This window comes from Carassius carassius, chromosome 47, assembly GCF_963082965.1.
Source record: "Carassius carassius chromosome 47, fCarCar2.1, whole genome shotgun sequence".
NCBI classification, from domain to species: Eukaryota; Metazoa; Chordata; class Actinopteri; order Cypriniformes; family Cyprinidae; genus Carassius; species Carassius carassius.
The window spans coordinates 12292168-12314518 of NC_081801.1; the positions used below are offsets into that span (position 1 = coordinate 12292168).

The 22351-nt window shown below is 35.6% G+C and overlaps 1 protein-coding gene across 6 annotated transcripts in view; it reads right to left on the reverse strand.

The window, feature by feature from the left end:
* LOC132130919 (neural cell adhesion molecule 1-like) overlaps positions 1 to 22351 on the reverse strand; it is a 236680-nt gene that overhangs the window by 81673 nt on the left and 132656 nt on the right. For all 6 annotated transcript variants that reach the window (XM_059542793.1, XM_059542794.1, XM_059542795.1 and 3 more), the window contains exons 2-3: positions 3880 to 3954; positions 237 to 446 (exon numbers count right to left, since the gene is read on the reverse strand). In XM_059542793.1, coding sequence (XP_059398776.1) covers positions 237 to 446; positions 3880 to 3954 — 285 coding nt within the window. The remainder of the gene's footprint in view (positions 1 to 236; positions 447 to 3879; positions 3955 to 22351) is intronic.

Consider the following 22351-nt stretch of genomic DNA (forward strand, 5'->3'; position numbering starts at 1 on the left):
AAATATTTCAAATGTATTCCATTAGCGTCTTCATGCCATATGATTGGTTGATGTTTAAAACTGACATGGATTAACCTTACGCTTTCATTATTAGTGTACTGTTATGTTATTAATTGTTGTGGTAAATGTCAGATGATTTATTGTGCTTGGGGTTTACTGTTGGATCCAATACAATTGGATTCCTCATTCCTCATGATTTATAAATAAGCCCTTTAAAATGAAAACATTTTACTTACGGAAAATTTTTACGATGACAGTGCCCTGAGATTCCTTGTCCCCACTTTTCGCCACACACTTGTACATGCCCGCATGGTCGACGTTGGCATTGTAGATTGTGAGCGTGGACGAGAACTCGTCATTCTTGCTGATACTGATGTCTGGTCTGCCTGGCAGGAGCTTCTCCCCGTTGGGTGCAAACCAGTCTATTTCCTTAGCATCTCCAACAACTGACAGACAGACAGACAGATATGTTTTTTTTTACCTAGGAAATTGGCCTGATTTCAATACTGATTACAATTTTTTAACAAAAATGTGATCACAAGGCAAATTTATTTGTTGTTTATTTGCTCTATAACAGGCAAAATGGATAAAAACTAAAATATTCATAGCCGTTTGAAAGCAAGCAATTGGAGGCAACCACTGCATTTTTGTTATATGTATTCCCTGTGTGTTGGTGGACTTTTATTTTATGTCCAGTCTGTGCCATGTTTTGTAGTTCTTAGTAGTTTTCCTTGTTGAATAGGTTCACCTGGTGTTTCTCATTTAACACGCCCCTTTGTTATCTTGTTAAGTATTCCTGTGCTTAGATCCACTTCCCTGCCTGCTCCTTTGCGTAACAATTTTAATTATGATCCAAGTAAAGATGCTACACATAGCATGAACAGTTGTTTTTGATATTAATTCAAATGTATAATTTCAAGATTTAAGGCAAAAACAGAATGTTCTGACTTTAGATATCTAAAATTATGCAACATTAGATACATGCACAAAACAAAAACCTCAGACGGGAGTAAAGAAAATGCAAATTCACTCTCTGACAGCAGGTGGCGCTTATGGAACAGCCGCAATACAGCGTTTCCTTGGTTGCAGCTGTAAAAAAACAGCACTGCGCTTATGAACACGGAGGTAATAGAAAAAGAAAATGCCATCTAAACCTTTCTGTAACAAAATTTCATTCTGATCAAGCTCAATCGGATCGATTAAGGTGTTTGCATGAAGTCTTTTCAGTCCAATTGAACCATAAATCCGATTAAAAACTGATTATTTGGGTGCATGTAAAGATAGCCAGTGTAGGGAGCTTCAGTGATTTTAATGTGGGTTGTGAAGAGGTGAAGAGGTTTCTCTGTCAATAAAACAAACAAGAACACAGAGATAAAACTGTGCTGGATAAAATGGACAATTGACTACAAACAACTTAAACAAAAGACTAAATTTTGAAAGATAACTTAAAAAAATAATATGAGACCTGTGAATATGCGGCCATTCACACAAAATCGTTTTTTTGTGTTTTGCTATGTGATCATGTGATGGCTGCCTTTGATCGTTTTTTTGTCATTTTCAGGTTTAAAATAATTGTTACGTGTCTAGAGACTAGGGATATGCCGGTATCTAATTTTCCTGTTGCGGTTAATTGATAATGCTTTTATCACGGTATACGGTATTATCACGGTATTGAAATTTTGTTTTAAAAAGTGGTCATAATACAGTATAACAGGTTAAATAACTTTTTTTCTTATAACAAAAATAACTAAACATTTAAAACAAAGCAATACAGAAAAATATATAAAAGTTAAATGTTTTACACATTAAAGTGCAAAAGAACTATAAAAACCAATAGGTATCACTTTACAGAAAGACCTCATTAGTTAACCTTAGTTAATGCATCAACATTCAAGACAAGGCAAGTTTATTTATAGCACATTTCATACACAATGGTAATTAAAAAAAAAAAAAGTAATGAAGAAAAATAATCACAAAAATAAAAAGCAATTTAAGAACTTGAAAATGATTTAAAAATTGACTTAAAATGAATTTAAGACAGTTTAAAAATAGAAAATGATTTTACATAAAATACAGTGCAATACATAAAATATAGTGTAATCAGTTCGGACATCGCATAGTGGTCATTCAAAAAATGCACAGCTAAACAATCTTTGTTAAAAAATACAAGTCTTAGTTCATGTTAGCTCATTATATAACACAGTTGCAACTTTCAATTTTAACAATGTGTTATTAAATATTGGAATACCTAAGATTAATGAATGTTCAGAATAATTTTTTCATTGGCAGTTTATGTTAACTAATGAATCCATAATGTAAAGTGTGAATGAACAATAAAAGATCAAAACACTTTCAAACAATATCTAGGGCATTTGTAGTCCAGATAAAAAAAAAAATGAATGTTTGAAGATAAATAGCATATTAAGTCTAAATATTTCAGTAGTTGGCTCTGTAATAAACACCATAAGGAAAACACAAATCTGAATGGTTATTTAATATGATTTTTATGTTTACAGGGTAAGGGCTGCATTTAGCGTCATCTGCTGTCAGAGAGTGAATGTGCTTTCATTCAGCGCGTCTCTCACGTGTTCCTCCATGCGCTTCTCATGCGTGCTTGCTCTTTCAAGCAGCATACAGCGGTGTTGTGCATTTAAGCAGCTGATGGGAATAATATTCTTAAAATGCATTCCAAATTCTAAATAATTTGTAATGTATATTTATTCACGGTATTTAGAAGTGCCCACGATAACAATATCGTGCATATTAATCACCGCAATATATCGCATTACCGAATACTGGCACAAGTCTACTAGAGACACCTTCATAAAAAAATAAATATTGTACTAATCCTGCAGGCGTCCCTGGATACATTCATATAACCCCTCAACCCCAATTCAGTTTTTATCTTTTTTATTTTCCTATGTTTCGAGCATTGTGAACTTGTGATCTTGCTCTGCCTACTATAATATTTTCTCATCTTTGTATCTGTCTTCAGCATCTCTGGCCTCTGTTAATGCCTGTTTAAAGACTTTGCAATATTTCCACACAAATTACATTTTGGGAAATGATTGCAATACAGTTTGTGTGCAGTTCTGAAATAGAGATCAGCCAAAATAAAATTAAAAGCCGAATGTGTGTTTGAAGCAAAAACTGTCTGGTTCTGATTCATGGTCCATCAACTTGTGCATCTCTTACTCTAATGTCGCAGTAAAAACCACTGATAAAAAGACTTGGGTCCATAAGACTGGAGACGTTTTTGCGGTGATGTAAAATATAAAAATATTTAAAACTCACCAAATCTGAATTTATTCAAAACATTTGACGATTTTTTAAGGAGCTGCGGCCAATTTCTTATTTTATTTCTGCAACAAAAATATTGATAATATATTGACAATGTTAAATGTATTGTACAGTGCTACTTAATGACATATTCAAGCTGGTTTATGTGCAGTAAAATATTTTTTACAAATCTTAAAAAAGTGAAATAATATATCTGTAAATAAGTCACATTTTTATTTTCCCCTTTTGATGAGTCCTCTGAATATCTCAGGTGTTCCCCACTTAATAATAATAATAATAATAATATATATATAATAGGTTGTTTTTGCTATTCTTCTACCATCATTCTTTAACATTACATTTCACTCATCTGTATTAAAAATCAAGGACTAAAATTCACAGACTGATTTACTGAAAAAGTCAGACAAGTCTATGAATTTACCTGCCATAAATAAACACATCAAAGATTTAGTCCATCAGAATAAAAGGGCTTGAACTGAACAAAGCGGTGAGAGCAGGTTTGAAATCAAAGCACTTTGAGAAGGTTAAATGTGACATGACCCCCGCTTTTCTTTCATTACAAGAGGGTCATCTTCCTACCTTCACACAAAAAGAATTTGGATTCTCCCACGCTGATCTCTCCCTGGACTGGAGTGATTTCCACTTGCAAGGCAGCTGGAGAAAAGAGAGACAGAGAGAAATCCATATTACAGAAATAACCTACATGGATACAATACAAAAAAAAAAAAAAGGAAATGAAAACTATGTTTTTGCAAAATCAATTAGTTAGGCAACTGACTGAATGATTAATCATAAATAATTTATTATAATGCAAGATATTTTTTGCAGCACTTTTCTATATCAGGTACGAAATCCTTGGAATGAACAGATGTAATCTCATAAATGTATTACATTTTTTAAATGTTTGCAAAAAGCGAAAGAGTAACATAAAATATCTAGAAATATTTAGCGGATACAACATTTTTGAGAAGATTGTTGAAAACAATTTTTTTTTTAATGTATTTACATGTTTTTATTTTTAAAGAACTCATTTATGCTTATACAGGGTTCATTTATTTGATACGGTGAAAACAGCAACACTGTGAAATATAATTAGTGAGACATTCTGGTTGCACTTTATTTTACAGTACGTGTACTTACATGTACTTATACTGTACTTCCAGTGTATTTATCTAAGAAAGTTCTGGTAATACAAGGTAACTACATGGGGTAGGGTTAGGTTTAGGGGTAGGTTCAGGGTTAGTACCTAGTTATTACATAGTTATTGTAATTACCATAATAAGTACATAGTATGTACATGGGGAACAGGACTGTAAAATAAAGTGCTACTGACATTCTTTTTTAGGATTCTTTGATGAATATAAAGTGCAGACGAACAGCATTTACTTGTAAAAGAAATGTTTTGGAACATTATAAATGTCTTGCCACTTCTGTTTAATTTAATGCGTCCTTACTGAATAAAAGTTTTAATTTCTTTAATAATGACTCCAAAATGTTAAACCGTAGTAAATATCCACCATCAAAGTTTTTCGGACTTTTCCAGGCCTGGAGATCACAATTTAAAAATCCCCTGATATTTGGTCCATGTCTGTGGGAACCCTCTTCTACTGTCATTAGTTATAATCCTTCATGACCCGTTCTTAAATGATACCCATTCACACTTGTAGATGTTTCTCCTACACATCCTAAGCGAAGCATTTCAGCAGAAAGCTTTTCTTTGTTATCTAATTACTAAGGTAGTTTACATAAAATCACAGTTTCTGTCTTGAAGCTAAAAGGAGAAGCATATGCTGTACATCCCCAGTGACTGGGCCTGCCAACCAATTAACTCACACTCCTGGGACGGATGTTGTCAGTGGGTGCGCGAGGAGCACAAGGCAGTAAATCTTTGGACCTCAAGATAACAACACGTCAATAGAGCTGGCTCATTTCTAGTTCTGTTAATATGGCAGTCGGAAATGAATATTTACTGCGGTACAGAAACAGCTGCTTGAGGTGTTGGGGTGTACAAGAGCATTGTGCAGCAAATCGTAGCCATGGTAACCCCAAGTACTGTCACAAGCGCTTATTGAAAAACCTCAGTGTTAGGCAGGCTGATTCTTGGACTAAATATGACAATTAGAGATCAGCACTACTAGAAATACGGTGAATTATAGGCCTCTCGCAAACTTATTTTCCACCCACAATTACCTGGGGGTTCTGAACTACACTGATATTTCATAATTCTACCATAAGCTTCGATTTCAAGTTTAATGGAAGGCGCCTGATGGAGCTCTTCATGAACATTTTTTTTTCGTGTGCAGTTGGGGAGCATAATGCTGTAAATGATAGCATATTAGTTTTCCGATATGAGGCTAATACATTTCATCTTCCTGCATCAACTGCGGGGAATGAGACCCAGGCATCAAGTGGCTGTTAGCTCCACGAGCGACGGATAGCATCACATCACAAGGAAAAGCAATGAAGGCAAACTGGTGTATGTAGGTGAAACAGTACCTTCGAAAAACAACATCTGATTCTTTTCTTGTCAAAAGAATCACTGCAGGCAGTGTCATTGAGCTTGTCAATCAAAAACACCATTATGTGTCAAGAAATTACAGGAATGTTTTGTTTCCTAAGGTTTGTGACAAGAGAGAAAATGAGCTAGAATCAAACCACATGAAACAGATCTACACACAATAGCATTTTGCAGCTCAGAGCTTGTTTATAAACACTGCAATCATGGATAATTAGAAAAACACTTCATTCAGTAAGTCAGATTGACCCAAAGTGCTCAACATTAGACTTTTGTACCCTGTGAAAGTCTAAGAAGGCTTTTGAATTTACACTGTATGATACAGTACAACACTAATCCTATAAATAAGAGAGAAGGAACTTCTAAACTTTCTAAAGTCCAATTTAGACATTTAACTACCTACTGTATAAACAGGGGTGCACATAAATAGTGTGCAGATGTGCATGCATGACCAAAAGAAAAACATTTGCTGTGTAAACAAGGTCATTTGCATACATACCAACATGATTGACAGCTGTCACTCACCATTTTAAATCAACTAACTGCAATACTGTTTTTAATTCACTGACGCACTTTACTTACACTCTTAATTTGCCACCAACCCACCAAAATTAAACCTTTTTTATTGTAAGTTTGAAAATGAAAATGCATAATTAAAGAAAATAAATATTAGCTTTTTATTTTTAAGTGTAGTATAAAACGAAATATTTTTTTAAATACGTTTTATTTTAAAATATAATAGTATTATCACAATTTTTTTGTTTATTATTTTATTATGTGTATACTATGTGCAGTTTGAGCACCAAACCAAACCTCCAGGTGCTCTCGTGAGAACCAGACTGAAATACTTTTTTGCACCCCTGCCTATAAAATTGCACCTATATGTCAACTAGCAGTCACTAAAGTATCAGTGTATTGTCTGCTTAATATCTACTAACATTTTATTTTGATGGTCGCTCAACAGATGTTCTACTGACTAGAAGTAACTTTGCAAGTACAGCAACTTATTCTACTAACCCTACCCTAACAGTCTACAAAAGTACAAATGTAGTTGCAAAGTTACTTACAGTTAGCAGAATGTCTAAAGTGGACTATCAAAAGATGCTACTTTATATTATGATTTATATTTTTTCCATAAAATAATTTATTGTGAAAAGCCTTCCATAAACTTTTGAACAGTACTGTATGTGAGTATTATATCTCAACAACCCTAAACACAGACCTACAGCCCAGTATTTCATCAAGCTTCAAAATATAGAGTGTCATGTGTGGTGCTGAGAGGAAGTACACACAAAAAAGTGTATTCACTCTAGTATTTGCAGTCTAGCAAAGAACATCCTTATTCGTTTGTGTCTGTATATGAAGTGCAACTAGAGATATTCGCTGATGTTAAAGTACTGTGGGAGGAAGTCTCTGTCTTGTTTGCTCAAAATGAATTTCCAGACAGCGCTCTTACATTTTTAGCACAAATCGGAAAAGGAAAAATATCTTCAAAACCAAATCAATTCTTAAGTGCGCACATCTAGCTATATTACTTGGTCGCCAAGCTTGAAAAGCCACTGTATATACTTAATCTAAAGTAAAATATTGTAATCCTATATCCTGCTCCATGTATTGTGTAAAAAATCAGCCTCAAGAAAAGGACAAAAAAAAAAAAGGAAACCACAGCAGAGAAAAAGCTTGCTTTTTGTCTACGACTTAAGTTGTCTGGTCACTGAAAGTATTTCCACCTAAGAAATTGTTCAATTTCCACTCGAAAACACCAGAGTGCCTCGAACAACTGAAGTGAATAAATAAATGCAGACTGGTATGGCGATGAAATCTGGTATGGCGATGATATTGTCATTTGAATTTCTTTGACTTGGTTATGCAGTCTTGAGACTTTATATTGAATGTAGCCAAATGTTTGGACTCCATGGTTAGCAGACGTCAATACAGCAAAAGTGTAGCACTGTGTCCTTGCTGAGAGCACAAGGCAGGCAAATGAACACGTAAAACACAATAGGAAGGCAAATCAATAAGCCTAATTACAAAATAAATCCAAAACAGCTCTGCCTTATAGGTGGCAACTCACTGTGCTGCCAGCATGCTCCTCTAGCATTCCTCATAGGCTTTTACTCTTAATCTTCATTCCTACTGAACAGATAGCTGCAGGCCACTTAGCAAATCAGCATATCATATGATGGTTAGCATATAGCATAATAACAATACAAATGCAAATGCACAAGCTTGAAAATGAGGAAAAGAGAGTTTATATGCTAAAACTCTGAGGAAACTGCCAGTGTTTTTCTCTGTCAAACCAAGGTTTGGCTAGTTAGCAAGGCCCTGTCAAGCTACTGCCATTGAGATGAATGGGAATGCTAGCGAATAGCTTTTTATACCACTCAATAGCAGAGAAATATAATACAACGAGAAGGCAGAAAGAGCTTGAATTTTCTAATTCTACACACAATGAGCCTGAACATATCAAATGGAGCCTCTTGAATATGAAATAGCTCGTTTACAATGCTATCTTTCAAATACTACATTGTATATCTACATCCAATCCTATTTCCCCTTGACTTACTGTCATTTGTTTTTGCTAGCAAAATCCTACATATATTAGATGTCAATGTTTCTATGAAATGTATGTATTAGTTTTTGACGCTAATGAAAACAGCTCTGCATTTTCCCAAGTTCATTGATGTGTTACCAATCCATGTGTTTACGTCTGATACAAAGCTACATCCTCTACATTAAATCACTATATCCATGCAAATACACAGCTGCAGCAATTCATCTACGTACTCTGGTGAAACATGCCATCAAAATGGCGTGATGGTGTATTAATCCTTGTGTAACGGAGGCAGAGACACTGATGTTGGCAAAACACTTGACTATTAATCACCAAGGCTTCGAGGAGATGAGCTGTCTGCACGTTGATGTGTTCCTGACGTTGGGCGTCAACTCAGAGAGAGCTTAAATTTTTGTGGACCAGATTAAAGAGATTCTCCCACTGACAAACTTTTCTGACGGTAAGTTTATTTTTACCATTCTTTGGCAGGAAAAAGGTGCTTTGAAATGTAGCTTCAGACGGGCTATAAAGGGAAGATGAAAGAGCATGGGCAAACTCCAATATATACAATGTCATTCCTTCTGAGCAGATTTAAGGTTAACTCAAACACGTTCACACTTACACACACTCATACACGCATGCACACACACCTGGTACAAAGCATGGAGTTACTGAGTTCCACCTCGACACATTTCAAGGCATGAGTTTATCTGACATGCCTCTGAGATTCTGAACTTCTACTTCTCCATTCAGATTGATTCTCAGGTTGTCCGTGACTAATAATTGATGATCTGGTAAAACTTTACAATATGGTTCATTAGTTAATTGTATTAACTATCATGAACAAAGAATGAACAGTACATTTATTACAGTATTTATTCATATTTCTTAATGTTAGTTAATGAAAATACAATCGTTCATTGTTACACTGTAAAAAATCCAACTCACAAAAAGTTAGACTAATGATTATATTTTAGTTAACTGGACAATTAAATGCAAAAATGTTGGCATAACTAGTGAAAAGACGTTGGTTCAACAATCGTTGGACCAACCTAGAATTGATTGTAAATTCAATTAGTAAATTCAAGTTAACAAGCATACAAGTTGGGTTGGAGGTTGGAGCATGCGCACTGTAACGACCATGAAATTGGCGCATGTGCAATGAAGCGCGCCAACACCAAACAGACAAAGGAGCCTCACCCTAACTGTGGTGGATACATGAATAAGCTAAAGCCCCAAAAAGTCAGCATACTCCTTTAACTTGCACTTATATTGCTCGTTTTGTAACATGTTTTGTGTTAACAATTTAAAATGTTAAACATAGAACATTTAAAGTATTTAGGACGGGTTGAATGAGATAGCACTTTGCATTTTATTTTTTTTCTGCCTACTCATTTAATTACTTTTTTAAGAATGAGTATGGCTAAAGTTACCACTCTGTTGCTGCTGGTTTGAAATAAAACCTGGACCAAAATATCAAGCATGTAGTAGTTTTTTTAATTTTGTGATGCTGTTTAAAAAAACAAATTTTTAGTCATTTGAACGTACTTTATTAAGTCAAGTGAAAATAACATTAAAAGTTGAAATTACATAACAAAAGTTTTTTTAACTATAAAAACTCAATCAGCTGAACAAAAGATCTTAAGTTGGGAGACATGTGACCTTACTCAGTGAATTGAGTTAAGTGAACTAATTTGTTTAAAAGTTTAGTAAACTCAAAAAAGCTGTGCAGAAATTACCTTGTAATCAACTGTAGTCAACTTTTCTTTTTTTACAGTGTAGTTCATGTTAACTCACAGTGCATTAACTAATGTTAACATGCACAACTGTTGATTTTAATCATGCATTACTAAATGCTGAAATGAACATTAACTAAGGTCAATAAATACTGAAGAACTATTGCTCATTCTTAGTTTATTTTAACTAAAGTAGTTAACTAATGTTAACTAATGAACCTTACTGTAAAGTGTTGACGATGTCAAAATGCAAAAAAAGAAAAAAAAATCAGATTCCGGTCCAATTTAAATGAACTATTATTATGTTTTTTTACTATTTTACCTTCATTGAATGTAGTGTTGCTGGAACGTACCGTATTTTCCGGACTATAAGTCGCACTTTTTTTCATAGTTTGGCTGGTCCTGCGACTTATAGTCAGGTGTGACTTATTTATCAAAATTAATTTGACATGAACCAAGAGAAATGAGCTAACAGAAAACATTACCGTCTACAGCCGCGAGAGGGCGCTCTATGCTGCTCAGTGCTCCTGTAGTCTACACTGAGCAGCATATAGCGCCCTCTCGCGGCTGGAGACGGTAATGTTTTCTCTTGGTTCTTGGGTCTAAATAAATGTGACTTATAGTCCGTTGCGACTTATATATGTTTTTTTTTTGCTTTCTTATTAAATATTTATTATTATTATTACGTTGAAAGCAGTTACTGCTTAATATTTTTGTGCAAACTTTTTTCAGATTCCATTGATAAATAGAAGTTTAAAAGAACAAAGTTTATTTTAAATAGATTTTATTTAGAATAAATATAATGTCATATTTGATCAATTTAATGCATATTCACAGAGTATTATTTTTTTAGTATTAAAAAAGTATGCTATTATATTAAAATAAATGTAGGTGCATATCTCTCATAAACTGTTTGAAATATGTTGTAAAATATGATCACAGTTCCACTTCCTGTGTTTATCCATGTCTGAGGATTTCTGTGTTGAACTATAATTGTGAGTATGAACTGTTATTCCTTCTGATACAGTAAAGCAAGCGTGGTTAATTTGAGGTTGGCAGTAAATGAGACATAGGAACTCCACAGAGAACAGCTGCTTCTGCTTAATATTGCACTTCGTACCCAACCCACAGCCAATAAAGGGGAACCAGCATCTCTGGGGTCTCATGTCAACTTTGAACTCCAAAAACTTCATGCACCACCCTTGGCGAGTTACCATGGAAACTGGAGGGCCTGGTATGCCCTCTAGATGGAACTTTTCCAGCTGATGCCAACACAGAGGTTCATTCGGCGTGAGAGAAAGTTATTGGATGGCCTCATTACCATGCTGATCATCTGGTCCAATTGCGCTGACTATTCCAGTTCCAGTATTTGTCTCAGTATGCATGCATGATGTGGATGCAGCATTAATGTTCTTTCTTTAGGCAAAAAAAAAAAAAAAGGCTAACAAGCTGTGGTAATGACTCGGTAGTAGTTATACTGTTTCACAATGACAAAAAAACTGTGAAAACTCCTATTAACTGAAGAGCTTATACAATTTTTATATTTTAAAGCAGAACTGTCTTGAAGGCAATTACAAAAAGTAATAACTGCTTAGGGAAAAAAGGCATAGCCAACTGTTTTGCTATTTTCTCAAGGTTACACGACACCATATTGTAAGAACAGATGGTTGAATAGCTCTGTGGTTCTATTTTAACACTCTGTGATCCAGAGAAATTCAGGAACGATGTGTCTAGCATCATCCTCCCACTTTGCTGATATTTAGGGCAGTTCCGTCTCTCAAAGTTTAGAAAAAAATATTGGCTTCTTTGCCTTACTAAGTTGCTAAGAGTAAAAACAATGAAAAGCAACAGAAGTTCCATTCAATTAACAATTTCGAACATCCACAACATTGGCACCCTCCAAACTATTTTCAGAAGCTCATCCCGAATAATTCATCCCTGAACCAAAGCAGAAGCCCCGAACGTAAAGGAAACCATTGACAGAATTGATTTACAATCTGTTAGAAAGGTCCACACTATGGAGAACCAACAGAAGGCCATTAATGCACAAGGCCATTGATGTCCAAGCCAGACAATTGAATAAACAAAGCTTTGGACATCAAACTAATTATTTGAGATGTTATGCTTTACTTTGAAAAGTTCACAAGTGTGATGGGAAAGCTTATATGTAATGCCACAATTCATAAAGATAATAGGATTATAGAGACATTGACATGAACCCAAGCAGACTTTAACAAATCGACATAAGTAAGAGATGACAAAGGAAGAAACATGTATAATCCACACCTAAGGACGCTCTATTTATGTATAAGAGCACTACATGATCAAATGTCTTCTATTGGGAAGATTTTCAGTATTTATCCTTGGATCAAAATGCAACTATACCAGAGGTCGCATAAATAAAACAGCTGTGATCTAGAAAATGGAGTATTGCCAACGTTCGCCTCAAAAGTATGTGTAAGCGCTCTGCCAGAGGTGATGGCAAACTACAAAGCAGCAACCAAAGTGCATGACTGAAAAACAAGAGCAAAGCGTCAATCCCAAGGACCATGAAGCAAGATAAAGCCCCCTGTGCTACTAACATCTTGCTCCCACTTAAATATTTACTTATGTACATTTGAGCTGTACACAGATAAATAGATAGGATGCTTGGGTTTAAAACACTTTAAAGACTTCTAGGTTTAAAGACACATGGCACGTCTTGGAGGAAGATAAATGAGACCACTCCCTCAGAGGCTGCCACAACATGTGACTAAGACAAATTCAAATGACTTGGATATCCCTTGCCAAAAACAAGATAATTTAATTTACATATGTTATTAGCTTTAATGGTGCAGATGCCTGGTGGTCTGCAGTGTCAGCTCGAAACTGGAGGGGCCACATCCCACCACGCTGAGACTGAGCACTGCCTGCAGGATACTAATTGTGCTTAATGCAGATATGGGTGACTAAACATCAGAGAGACAGAACTCGCTCTCTGACTGGCAATCGCACATATCAATTACAAGGCTAAATCCCATCTCCCTTAGTCTATTCTTCTTTAAAGCAGCAGTTCACCCAAAGGAAGAAAGAATAAATAAATATAGACTATTATAGGTATATAAATATAATACATTTATTTATTTATATGAATAAATAATAATAAAAATAACAATTGTTATTTACTTATTTTTATTTTTACTATAAAATAATTTAAAAACAACTTATAATTATAATATATATTTTTTATTTTGAACTATATGTTTAATAATAACTATTAATAATACACTTTATTTTTTGTTTATTTATTAAGTTTATTTATATGAATAATGATTAAATAAAAAAATATAAAAAACAACAGAATGTTGTTTAAAGAATGTTTAATTATATTGAAATTAATTATTATTATATAATAAATAAATAATAACAATTATGTTAATAAAAACAACAACAACAATAATAATGTATTGTTATTTTGTCACATTTGATGTTGTTTAAAATAAAAAAAAAGCTTTATGTTAATAATTGTTAATGTTGTTAATAAATGTTAATAATTTTTTTCTGTGGATCATTTATTAATTTTCATTTATTAATTCTGGTTGATTTATTCCTTCAACAAAGAACAAACCAGAGCAGATTCACAGTGAAGTATTTTGCTCTTCCAGTGTAACAAATGTACTGCACACCTCAAGTCAGTGAATGAGCAGGCCAGACGCAGTGCGCTCGAGGTGTGATATCAGTAGGAGCAGTCTTAATTAAACAGAAGAGGATGATGTTTATGAGGTGGGTGGTTGGATACAGGTTGCTGGGGAGAAGACAATGTCTTAGGGTTGAGTGTACGGCTATAGATCATATTGATGTCTTGTCTCTCACCGTGAGTCCTTGAGCCAGAAGCTGTAATTAGAGTTAATTGACTTACTGTTGAAAGTCATTGAGAACAGGTGCTCTGGTGCAGCACAGGCAGAAGATTAGCCATCCTTATGAATCCCCCTCCCTCTTCGTGTACAGTAGGTATACATTAGCAAGGCTTTACTACTTATTCTCAAATTTAATTTGAAAAGGAATTATGCCAAGGGACTGGGACAGCTAGAAAATAGCCCTGTCAGATTGAAGAGGCATTTGATCTGCACAAAGACAATTGCAATGTACCGAGTGAGCTCATCACATCGAGTCAGTTGAGGCAGAATACTCCTCCTTCAGAGATCAGCCCATGTAGGACGATTCCCAGCTTTCAGTACCACTCCAATACCCAGCAGCACAAGGCTGGTCTCGTAGCATCAGTTCCAAGAGTTAACTACATCTCTAACCAACAAAACGACAGTCTGTTTGGATTGAGAATTCAACGGTTCCTCTGAACTAAACTCCTAGTAAACCTTGTTGAGAGTATCTCTCCTGCAAATAAATACCCAGCATGCCATTTAGCTGAGCGTGTAATTTGTTTGCGCTGTGGACCATGGTGTCTCCATGTCCCTCAGTGCCAATGAAGACAGAGGAGCGGCAGGCAGAGTGATGGTATGTCCGGTAATCCTCACTAAACCGTGTGGTGTGGGATTGAAGGGTGCTGGGGTGTCTGACGCTGCAGTCTTTCAGCTGTTCCTGTCCCAGACTAATTACCATGCTGTGTTCAGCCCATACTTGCTGTACGGAATCCAGCCAACTACTGTAAACACACCGCCGACCTACACTGACCCCATAAGCACACTCTGCTTAAATAGATAGTAGTATAGAACAGAAAATGGGCTGTGTAAAAATATCGACTTTCCTATAAATCGTGACCTGCATTTCAGGGATCTTTATATTGATCTTTATATCAAAAAATACAGAGCAACCAGTGTAGTCAGAATCACAAACAAATGACTCTCCTGAGCTGGTTCTCTTTCAAGCAATTAAACAACACTGATCATAACCAGTGTAGTCTGATTCATGAACTCTTTTGTGCAGGACCTTTTAAAGAATCATTTAAAAAAAGTTACTAAACAATCAAGAGATTGTGAATGAGAATTGTGTCTAGATACTTATACCTAGATAGGAAGTTCTTGTGAAGTCATTTTGCTGTACTATAAAGGTGATCCAGTTTGGGTGGCTTTCTCCAGTGAGGCAGCAGTTTATTTTTTTAAGGATGAAACAAAAATAAATGACTCTCATTAAAATATGAAAGCAATTATGTGGCTATCGGTCTTCATTTTGCTTCGGGAAGGCTGTTTTTAAAATACCAAACTCTTCTAAGAGTCTCTGCTAGGCGTTAGGAATCTGTGGCTCCCATTCTGTCCTCAGCCCTACTAAGGTCTTTCAATGATGAGCCAGGGAAAACAGATTTGAGCTTTATTCTTTATGATTGGTGCTGCGAGTGGAAGAGAATGCTAGTTGAGTTTCATTTCTATGGCTGTCTGCGGGAATCCGTGTCTGATACTGGTAAACCTGCCCCTGTTTGATTTCCTTTGAGGGCTATGAGAGCCAGGAAGAGTCAAATTGCTCCTCCAAAAACACTGCTGACACTCCTGAGCTCACAGTTATGAGAAAGCAGTGCCACTTAAAAATAATGCATTAATCCATTTTCAAATTGACAAATAAAACATATTTAAAACTCAGTTTAATTCATGTTTAATAATGTAAGAATAAATGTATAAATTTTTTTTATATAGCCATGACTTCAGTTTGTGTCGCCTGAGGATACTGCTCTAATGAACAAATAATTTTTAATGCAAAATTTGCTTTTTATTTTTATTAACCATTTGCAAATTGCTTTTGTTTTAATTTGTCTGTTATTTCTCTTTATGCATTTGCCAAGCAAAAAGAAATAAAAAAAAAACAGTTAATGCATAGGGATCAGTAAATAAACTTTTTTTTAAGAATTTAAAAGCAACTAGCCAATGCTTAAAAAGTGTTTAATTTATTATTTTATTACATTTAACTAACATTTTAAACAAATCAAGAATAGTTTTTAAATATGCCTATTAATTCATATTATTCTTATATGTCTAAAGGAATAGTTCACCCAAAAATAAAAATTGATGAAAATGTTTTAAACATCAGAAAAGATTTGGTTACATTTAGCATTACAGAACTTAATCAATGGATCCTCAGCAGTGAATAGGCGGAATCAGAATTAAGAGCCCAAACAGCTCATAAAATTATCACAATAATCAACAAGTAAATCACTTTTCATTGGTAAGCAAGTAACGTAGTGCTAAGTATCTCTAAACCTGTTCTGATGAAGAAAAAAACTTAACTATATTTTGTATGGCCTGAGGGTGAGAAGTTTTCATTTTTGGGTGAACTATTTCTTAGATATTAAGTACACTGATTTATCTGGCAATTTCTGAAGTTGTTTATTTTTAATTAATAAATTGAAAACTGATTTGTTTAAGTGTTACTTATAGTTTATCATTATTTAGAACAAGGGTTCCCTGAGAACAGGGAACTTCGACAATACGTCATTGACGTTATGGGGAACGCCTCAGGCGTGACAGGGGTCTGAAATCAAATATCAACTCACAGCAATCATGCTGACCGGCTTGAATGATGAGCGTGCGACCTGGATATATAAAAAGGGCGCTTTGAAACCATGACAATATCCTTTTCGTCTTCAGGGACTGTTTTGTCTGATTTAAACGTCTGCTTACAGCGAAAATGAAACGCACATCTAAGGCAAGTCCTAAAAATTTTGTGAAATGTGTTGACCCGTGCCCAAGATATTTGTCGCCGGGTGACACTCACGAGATGTGTGTGTACTGTTTGGGTGAAGAGCATGCACAGGATGCTCTTGAGGGAGCGTCCTGTGCAAATTGTGAGCGTTTTCCTATGAGAACGCTCCGCTCTCGTCGGGCTCTCTTCTCAAGGGAAGAGAGTTCACCATCTGGTCCTCGCGGATCGGGTCCCGCTCGTGCCGAGGCAGAGCGGCGACGCGCTTCAAAGGTTACATTTGTAACCTGAGATGATTTATGGGGCTCCTGACAAAAGTTTTATCTATAATTTCATGAGCTAAACTGGTGAGCCTTACACAATATTGGGAGCACTCTTCCTTTCAGTAAAAATTTCAGGAGGCACAAACAGTTACAAACTCAGACACGAGAAGACAGGTAAAACACTTAGAAGGAGACAAGAAATCTTGTTTCGCTGTCAGCTGTCTTAAGCAGGCTAAAATCTTAAGCTGTATCGATGCCGGTTAATCAAACAGCGCCCTGCTCCAGTGAATTCCCTTTGATGTGGGCAGACACCTGGAATACTGATGGCCTTCTCCTCTGTCAGGATGTGTGGATCGAACTCAGACATTCCACCACCATGTCTGCGCTCACTGTGATGCACAAGGCTGCAGTTTTACTTAAGAAAAAATACCCCATAAATCCCTTAGCCTGAGAGTGTTCTTCTAATGGTTTACTAATGAGCCATAGCACAGAGCTAGGTTTACTGAGACTGCCTTAACAGGACACAGTTTATAGAGCCTCAGAGCAAGGTGCTGTTTAGAGAGGCTGGAAGGGTTTGGAACAGATAAAACACATATAAAGAACCTCTGGCTGCCTCTGGGTAAAAACACACATCTGACACAAGCTGCAGAGTGGCAGCCAGGTTCATGCATGCAGAGCAGTCTGTCAGAGGCCTCATCACTGAAGAGCACTTGGGTCATTTTCAAAGGCTTTCATTAGGTTTTCCAGAGTTACTCCAGCTTTCAACAGCATCATTCTCTATCTGACAATCTGGCCGAGGCATCAGCTGAGCTTGAAAATGTGCACCATTAAAGATTTAAATCATTCTTGAAAAATTGATTATAGTAGGATACTAAAATCACAATTAAGGGAGTGTTTAAGAAAAAAAGTCTTATTCTTTAACCTTTTTTTTGTTTTTTTGACAGATCTTTTTTGATTTAGCAGGCTGATTCAAACTGGCAATACGTATTTATATAAAAGCTATATATACAGTATATATATATATATATATATATATATATATATATATATGTACTGTAATTTCATGTTATGCCTGATTATAATAGATAAATTGCGGAAAAAATAAATAAATAAAAGGATATATGAAGTGAATTTACAGAAGGAAAAATTAAAAAAACTTTTACACAACATTATTAAAAGTACTACAGTTGTACTTCAAATTTTCCCATTCAATTCAGTGTGTAAATAGTACAGTTAAATAAAAGCTAAATTTCTACTTTATTGTGATATATACACACAAAAAATTGGTGTAGAAACAATTTTACTCAGAAATTGCAAAAAAAAAAAAAAGATTGTTTCATTGTAATAAAATACATGGACAGAGCCAACACACCCAAGAATGACTAAGCATAATAAACTTATGATTTAGTCTTTCCGGTCATTGAATTCTCAGGCTATCTCTCTCTTTCTGTCTGTGTCTTTCTCTCTTTCTCTCTGTCTCACTGGACAGTGCGCACAATAGAGCCAGTGTGCCTGTATCCTTACTAACTAATGAAGTGCACAAAAAAGAGCTGATCCCTTTAGCCTGAGATGGTCCCTTTCATAGGAAACTACACACAGACTCTTTGAATAGTCAAACCATTTTACTGCAAGATATAAAGCCTGGCATTGATCAACTCAAGCAGTGGTGGTCATGGACTTATCTAATAAGATTTATTTGTTTGTCTGTAACGTCCCCAGTGACCAAACCTGTTAACTTTTACTTGCCGCAATCTGAAAGCATGCACTGCACTTATTCTGCACTGCATACTGCATATCTTATTCACAACATACTTCAATCCCACATTGTGTTTCCTGGTAGAGATCCATATGTTTTCAGGCAACAACACAGCTAATCATTATCAAGTTTGAATTGATGAGGCTCAAGCAAAACAAAAAAAGAAAAGAAAAAGATTCTCCCCATGCATAAATAAAGCAGTTATGCAGGCAAGCACAGAGCATCATTTTTTTATTGGCTTAGTCAGGCTCTGGTAAGTGGTTCAAGTGCATCATATCTCAAAGGAAATACAGAAACAAAATGCAACAGGCCAACATGAAATGCCCAACCTTACCTTTTATAGTATGCACATACATAACTAATATTAATATTTTCCAGAGAGATACATGGATACGGAGACACTGAGATGCTGTACTTTTTATGGTCCAGGCCTCTAATATTGATGCTAATTGTTGCTAAATGATGTGTGTGACAGAGTGAGTGAGTACCATGTTGTCATTAAGCTCCACGACTTTGTGTTTGAGTAGGATATTGCTGACAGTAATTCTCACCTCTGAACACTGCTATCAACATCTAGTGTGTTTTAACTGTGGTCGAGAGTACTTGAACTTAGACCATCTCTTTGCTACAGTACAAAAGTACAATTAAGCCCAAGAGCAGCATTTTTCAATCAGACTCCTTTTTCTCTGACTGCCTGAAAAATCATAGTAACTAGACAGGAAAGTTTAGATAGATCAAGGCCCTTCATATCATGGTGATATAGTTTTTTGTTTGTTTGCTTGTTTAAAGTTTAAGGGTAAACTGCAGCCACTGGATTGAATTGCAAAAAGCAAGGTACAGTGTTTTTTTTGTTGTCCCAGTTGCTCCATCACTACTGTTAATAATTGCTGGCTCAAAATAAATAAATAAATAAATAAATAAAAAAGAAATAACCCATTGACATTTCCTCAGATACATCTTACAATTCAATAAATAACTGTCAATTAATAGATGGAAATCAGGATGTTCCAAAATGGATAGAACGTGAGCTGTGCTAAATTTATCTTTCTTTGCTGAAGTATCGAGGATTGGGAGATTGGTCCATTATCAAGCAGATAGATCCTTGCTTTGGATGGCCTCCTCTTTAAGAGTGACCTGTCTGGTCTAGGAACCCATTTCCTCTCTTCAGTTGCCTGGCAACAGGCCATAAAAGTACTATAATTTGTGCATGTGCAGGGCCAGTCAAAGCATGTATTGATGGAGGAAGAGACAAGGCCGATAGGGCTTTAATTGTAGATTTGGGCTCTCTCGAGGCAAGTGGAGGCTCAGACCCACCTATGCTGCATTCATTGGCCACGGAAAAAGGCCCTCACTTTGCATATTGACATTTTGATAAATGCTACTGATCTGCAAAAGCAGTGTTATGAAAGCCATCCTACCAACTAGCCCGCTGTCTGAGGAAAATGCTGGCTTTTGTTTCCTATTAGGCTGGAGTGCAGCTGCTCCCTCAGAAGCTAACAGCAGCACCTGCAACTGTTCTGAACCATTAGCATCTCCAAAGCAGATAGCTTTGCCCCTAAACTCACACCATTGGTTGAGTCAATGAGGCTGTGTCAGGCTAGTCGAGATGCTCAAGTAAGCTACAGTCAAGGTTTAGTGACATTTAACATTGTAGGAATCATTGAGAATTTGCTTGAGGGCGATAGATCTCCCCACACAGATTTCACAACAGGTTCAAGTTTGTCACAAGTATTGGACACGTTTCCCAACAGAAAGCTTGTTACACCATAAACAACAGACCATGGAGCATCGTTTGCTGACATTTTACTTATGGGAGCACACCTTTAAGTTTGAAAAGATTTCAACCAATATTAATAAAATAATTAAATAAATAAATAAAAATCTCAGCTCATTTCCAAGGCAACATTTCTATTTTAATGTAATTAATTTATTAATTTGTGGCATCATTTTAATGCTACATAAAATAATTTGAACTTGGTAAATACAAGAAATATTAGTTATTAGTATCAATCCCCTTGTTTAAAAGTAAAAATAAGAAATGTGAAGTTTATTTGATAAAAACAAATTAATAACTCTTCTGGTACATCTCTATTTTTAGAGCTGGCAAACAGTTTAAAAAATTTTTTACTGCCATTTTAGAGTGTTAGGCTTTGTGTTGCCCTAATTTTTATAAAGAAAAGTTTAGCTAAAAAGTAAAGGTTAAACAAAAGTCATGTTAACAAATATTATTTACATCCTGCGGCTATACTATTGAGACACTTATGGATGGGCTCCATTCACTTCCAATGAAAAGCCCCTCCCTCCCCCTTTTTAATTCAGAGACAAGGGAAAATATTTATTTTCTGATAATCAACTATATGCCATAACTGTTGTGGATTAAACTTAGCTTGAACTTGAACTGAACCCAGAATATTTCTTTAATGGAATGATTCCCTTTTCACGGAGTCACTTTCTGCTGTCTTCTGCCACAACGAGTCCACATCAAAAATATCCTCAAGGTTTCACAGTGAGATACAGGAAAACAAAGCCACAGGCTTGAGGGACTCTGTTAGTCACGATACTTCAAAGAGTGAGTGAGTTTCAGGAACCACTACATCACATGTTGCGCAAAGAGCAAATGAGAAATTAAAGTCTACCACTGAGATTATTATTTACACTGTCTGTTCTGAATAGCTGAGATAGAGCAAAGCTTATAAAAACCTTGTTTCTGAGGCTCGTAACCCATTGTCCATCCATTAACCATAAGCGACAAAAACTTTTGAAAGCTACAAAGACAGGAAGCTCTCCAAACCTTCCCAAATGCACTGACAGATTGCAAGCCGAGAAGAATCCATAAGGAGCAAATAGTCTATCATTAAATTAGACAGAAAAATAATACTCGTGCCACTCAACAATTCAAAAAGCTTTAGAGACAAAACGAACCGAGCGAATCTGTAATCGCCTGTATCATCTGAAAGAGCTGCAGTCAGATGTGCATTTATGTGCACACAAGCTTCCGTGCAGAGATGAAAAGAGGACCTCTATTCCCAGAGAGAAAAGAGACGAGACCAACAAACAAGATTTCACTTTGATATTTGTTCACAGAAATACATGCAAGAAATTAAGACCTAGAATGACAAACAAGGCCACCTAGGAGAGCAAGAACCTCTACCAACTATAAATATACAGCTAACAGGTTAAGCACGCTATGCCTCCGACATTACCCTGAGTGAAAATAAATATTTTTATTAAACTTCACATTAATTAGTAATTTGACAATTAGTGCATGGTGTTTGATTAATTTATAGGGTTTACAAGGTAAGGTGTTTCACTATTTATATTTAATTCATGCTTGTTTAGCACTTTTCACAATAAACAGCAAATTAGCTTTACAGATCTGGCATGTAGCAGTAAACCCTTTCACACAGAGATTGCGAAAAAAATTCACTGATAATGTGTCCCGGGATTGTTTGGTTTTGGTTCGTTCACACTGCCATTGATTTTCTGGAATCTGTGGGTGATTTATACTAGAGCCCGACCGATATGGATTTTTGGGGGCCGATGCCGATATTAACTCGAAAAGAGCCGATTTATAAGCCGATATATTGATTTTAAAAATAATCTGGA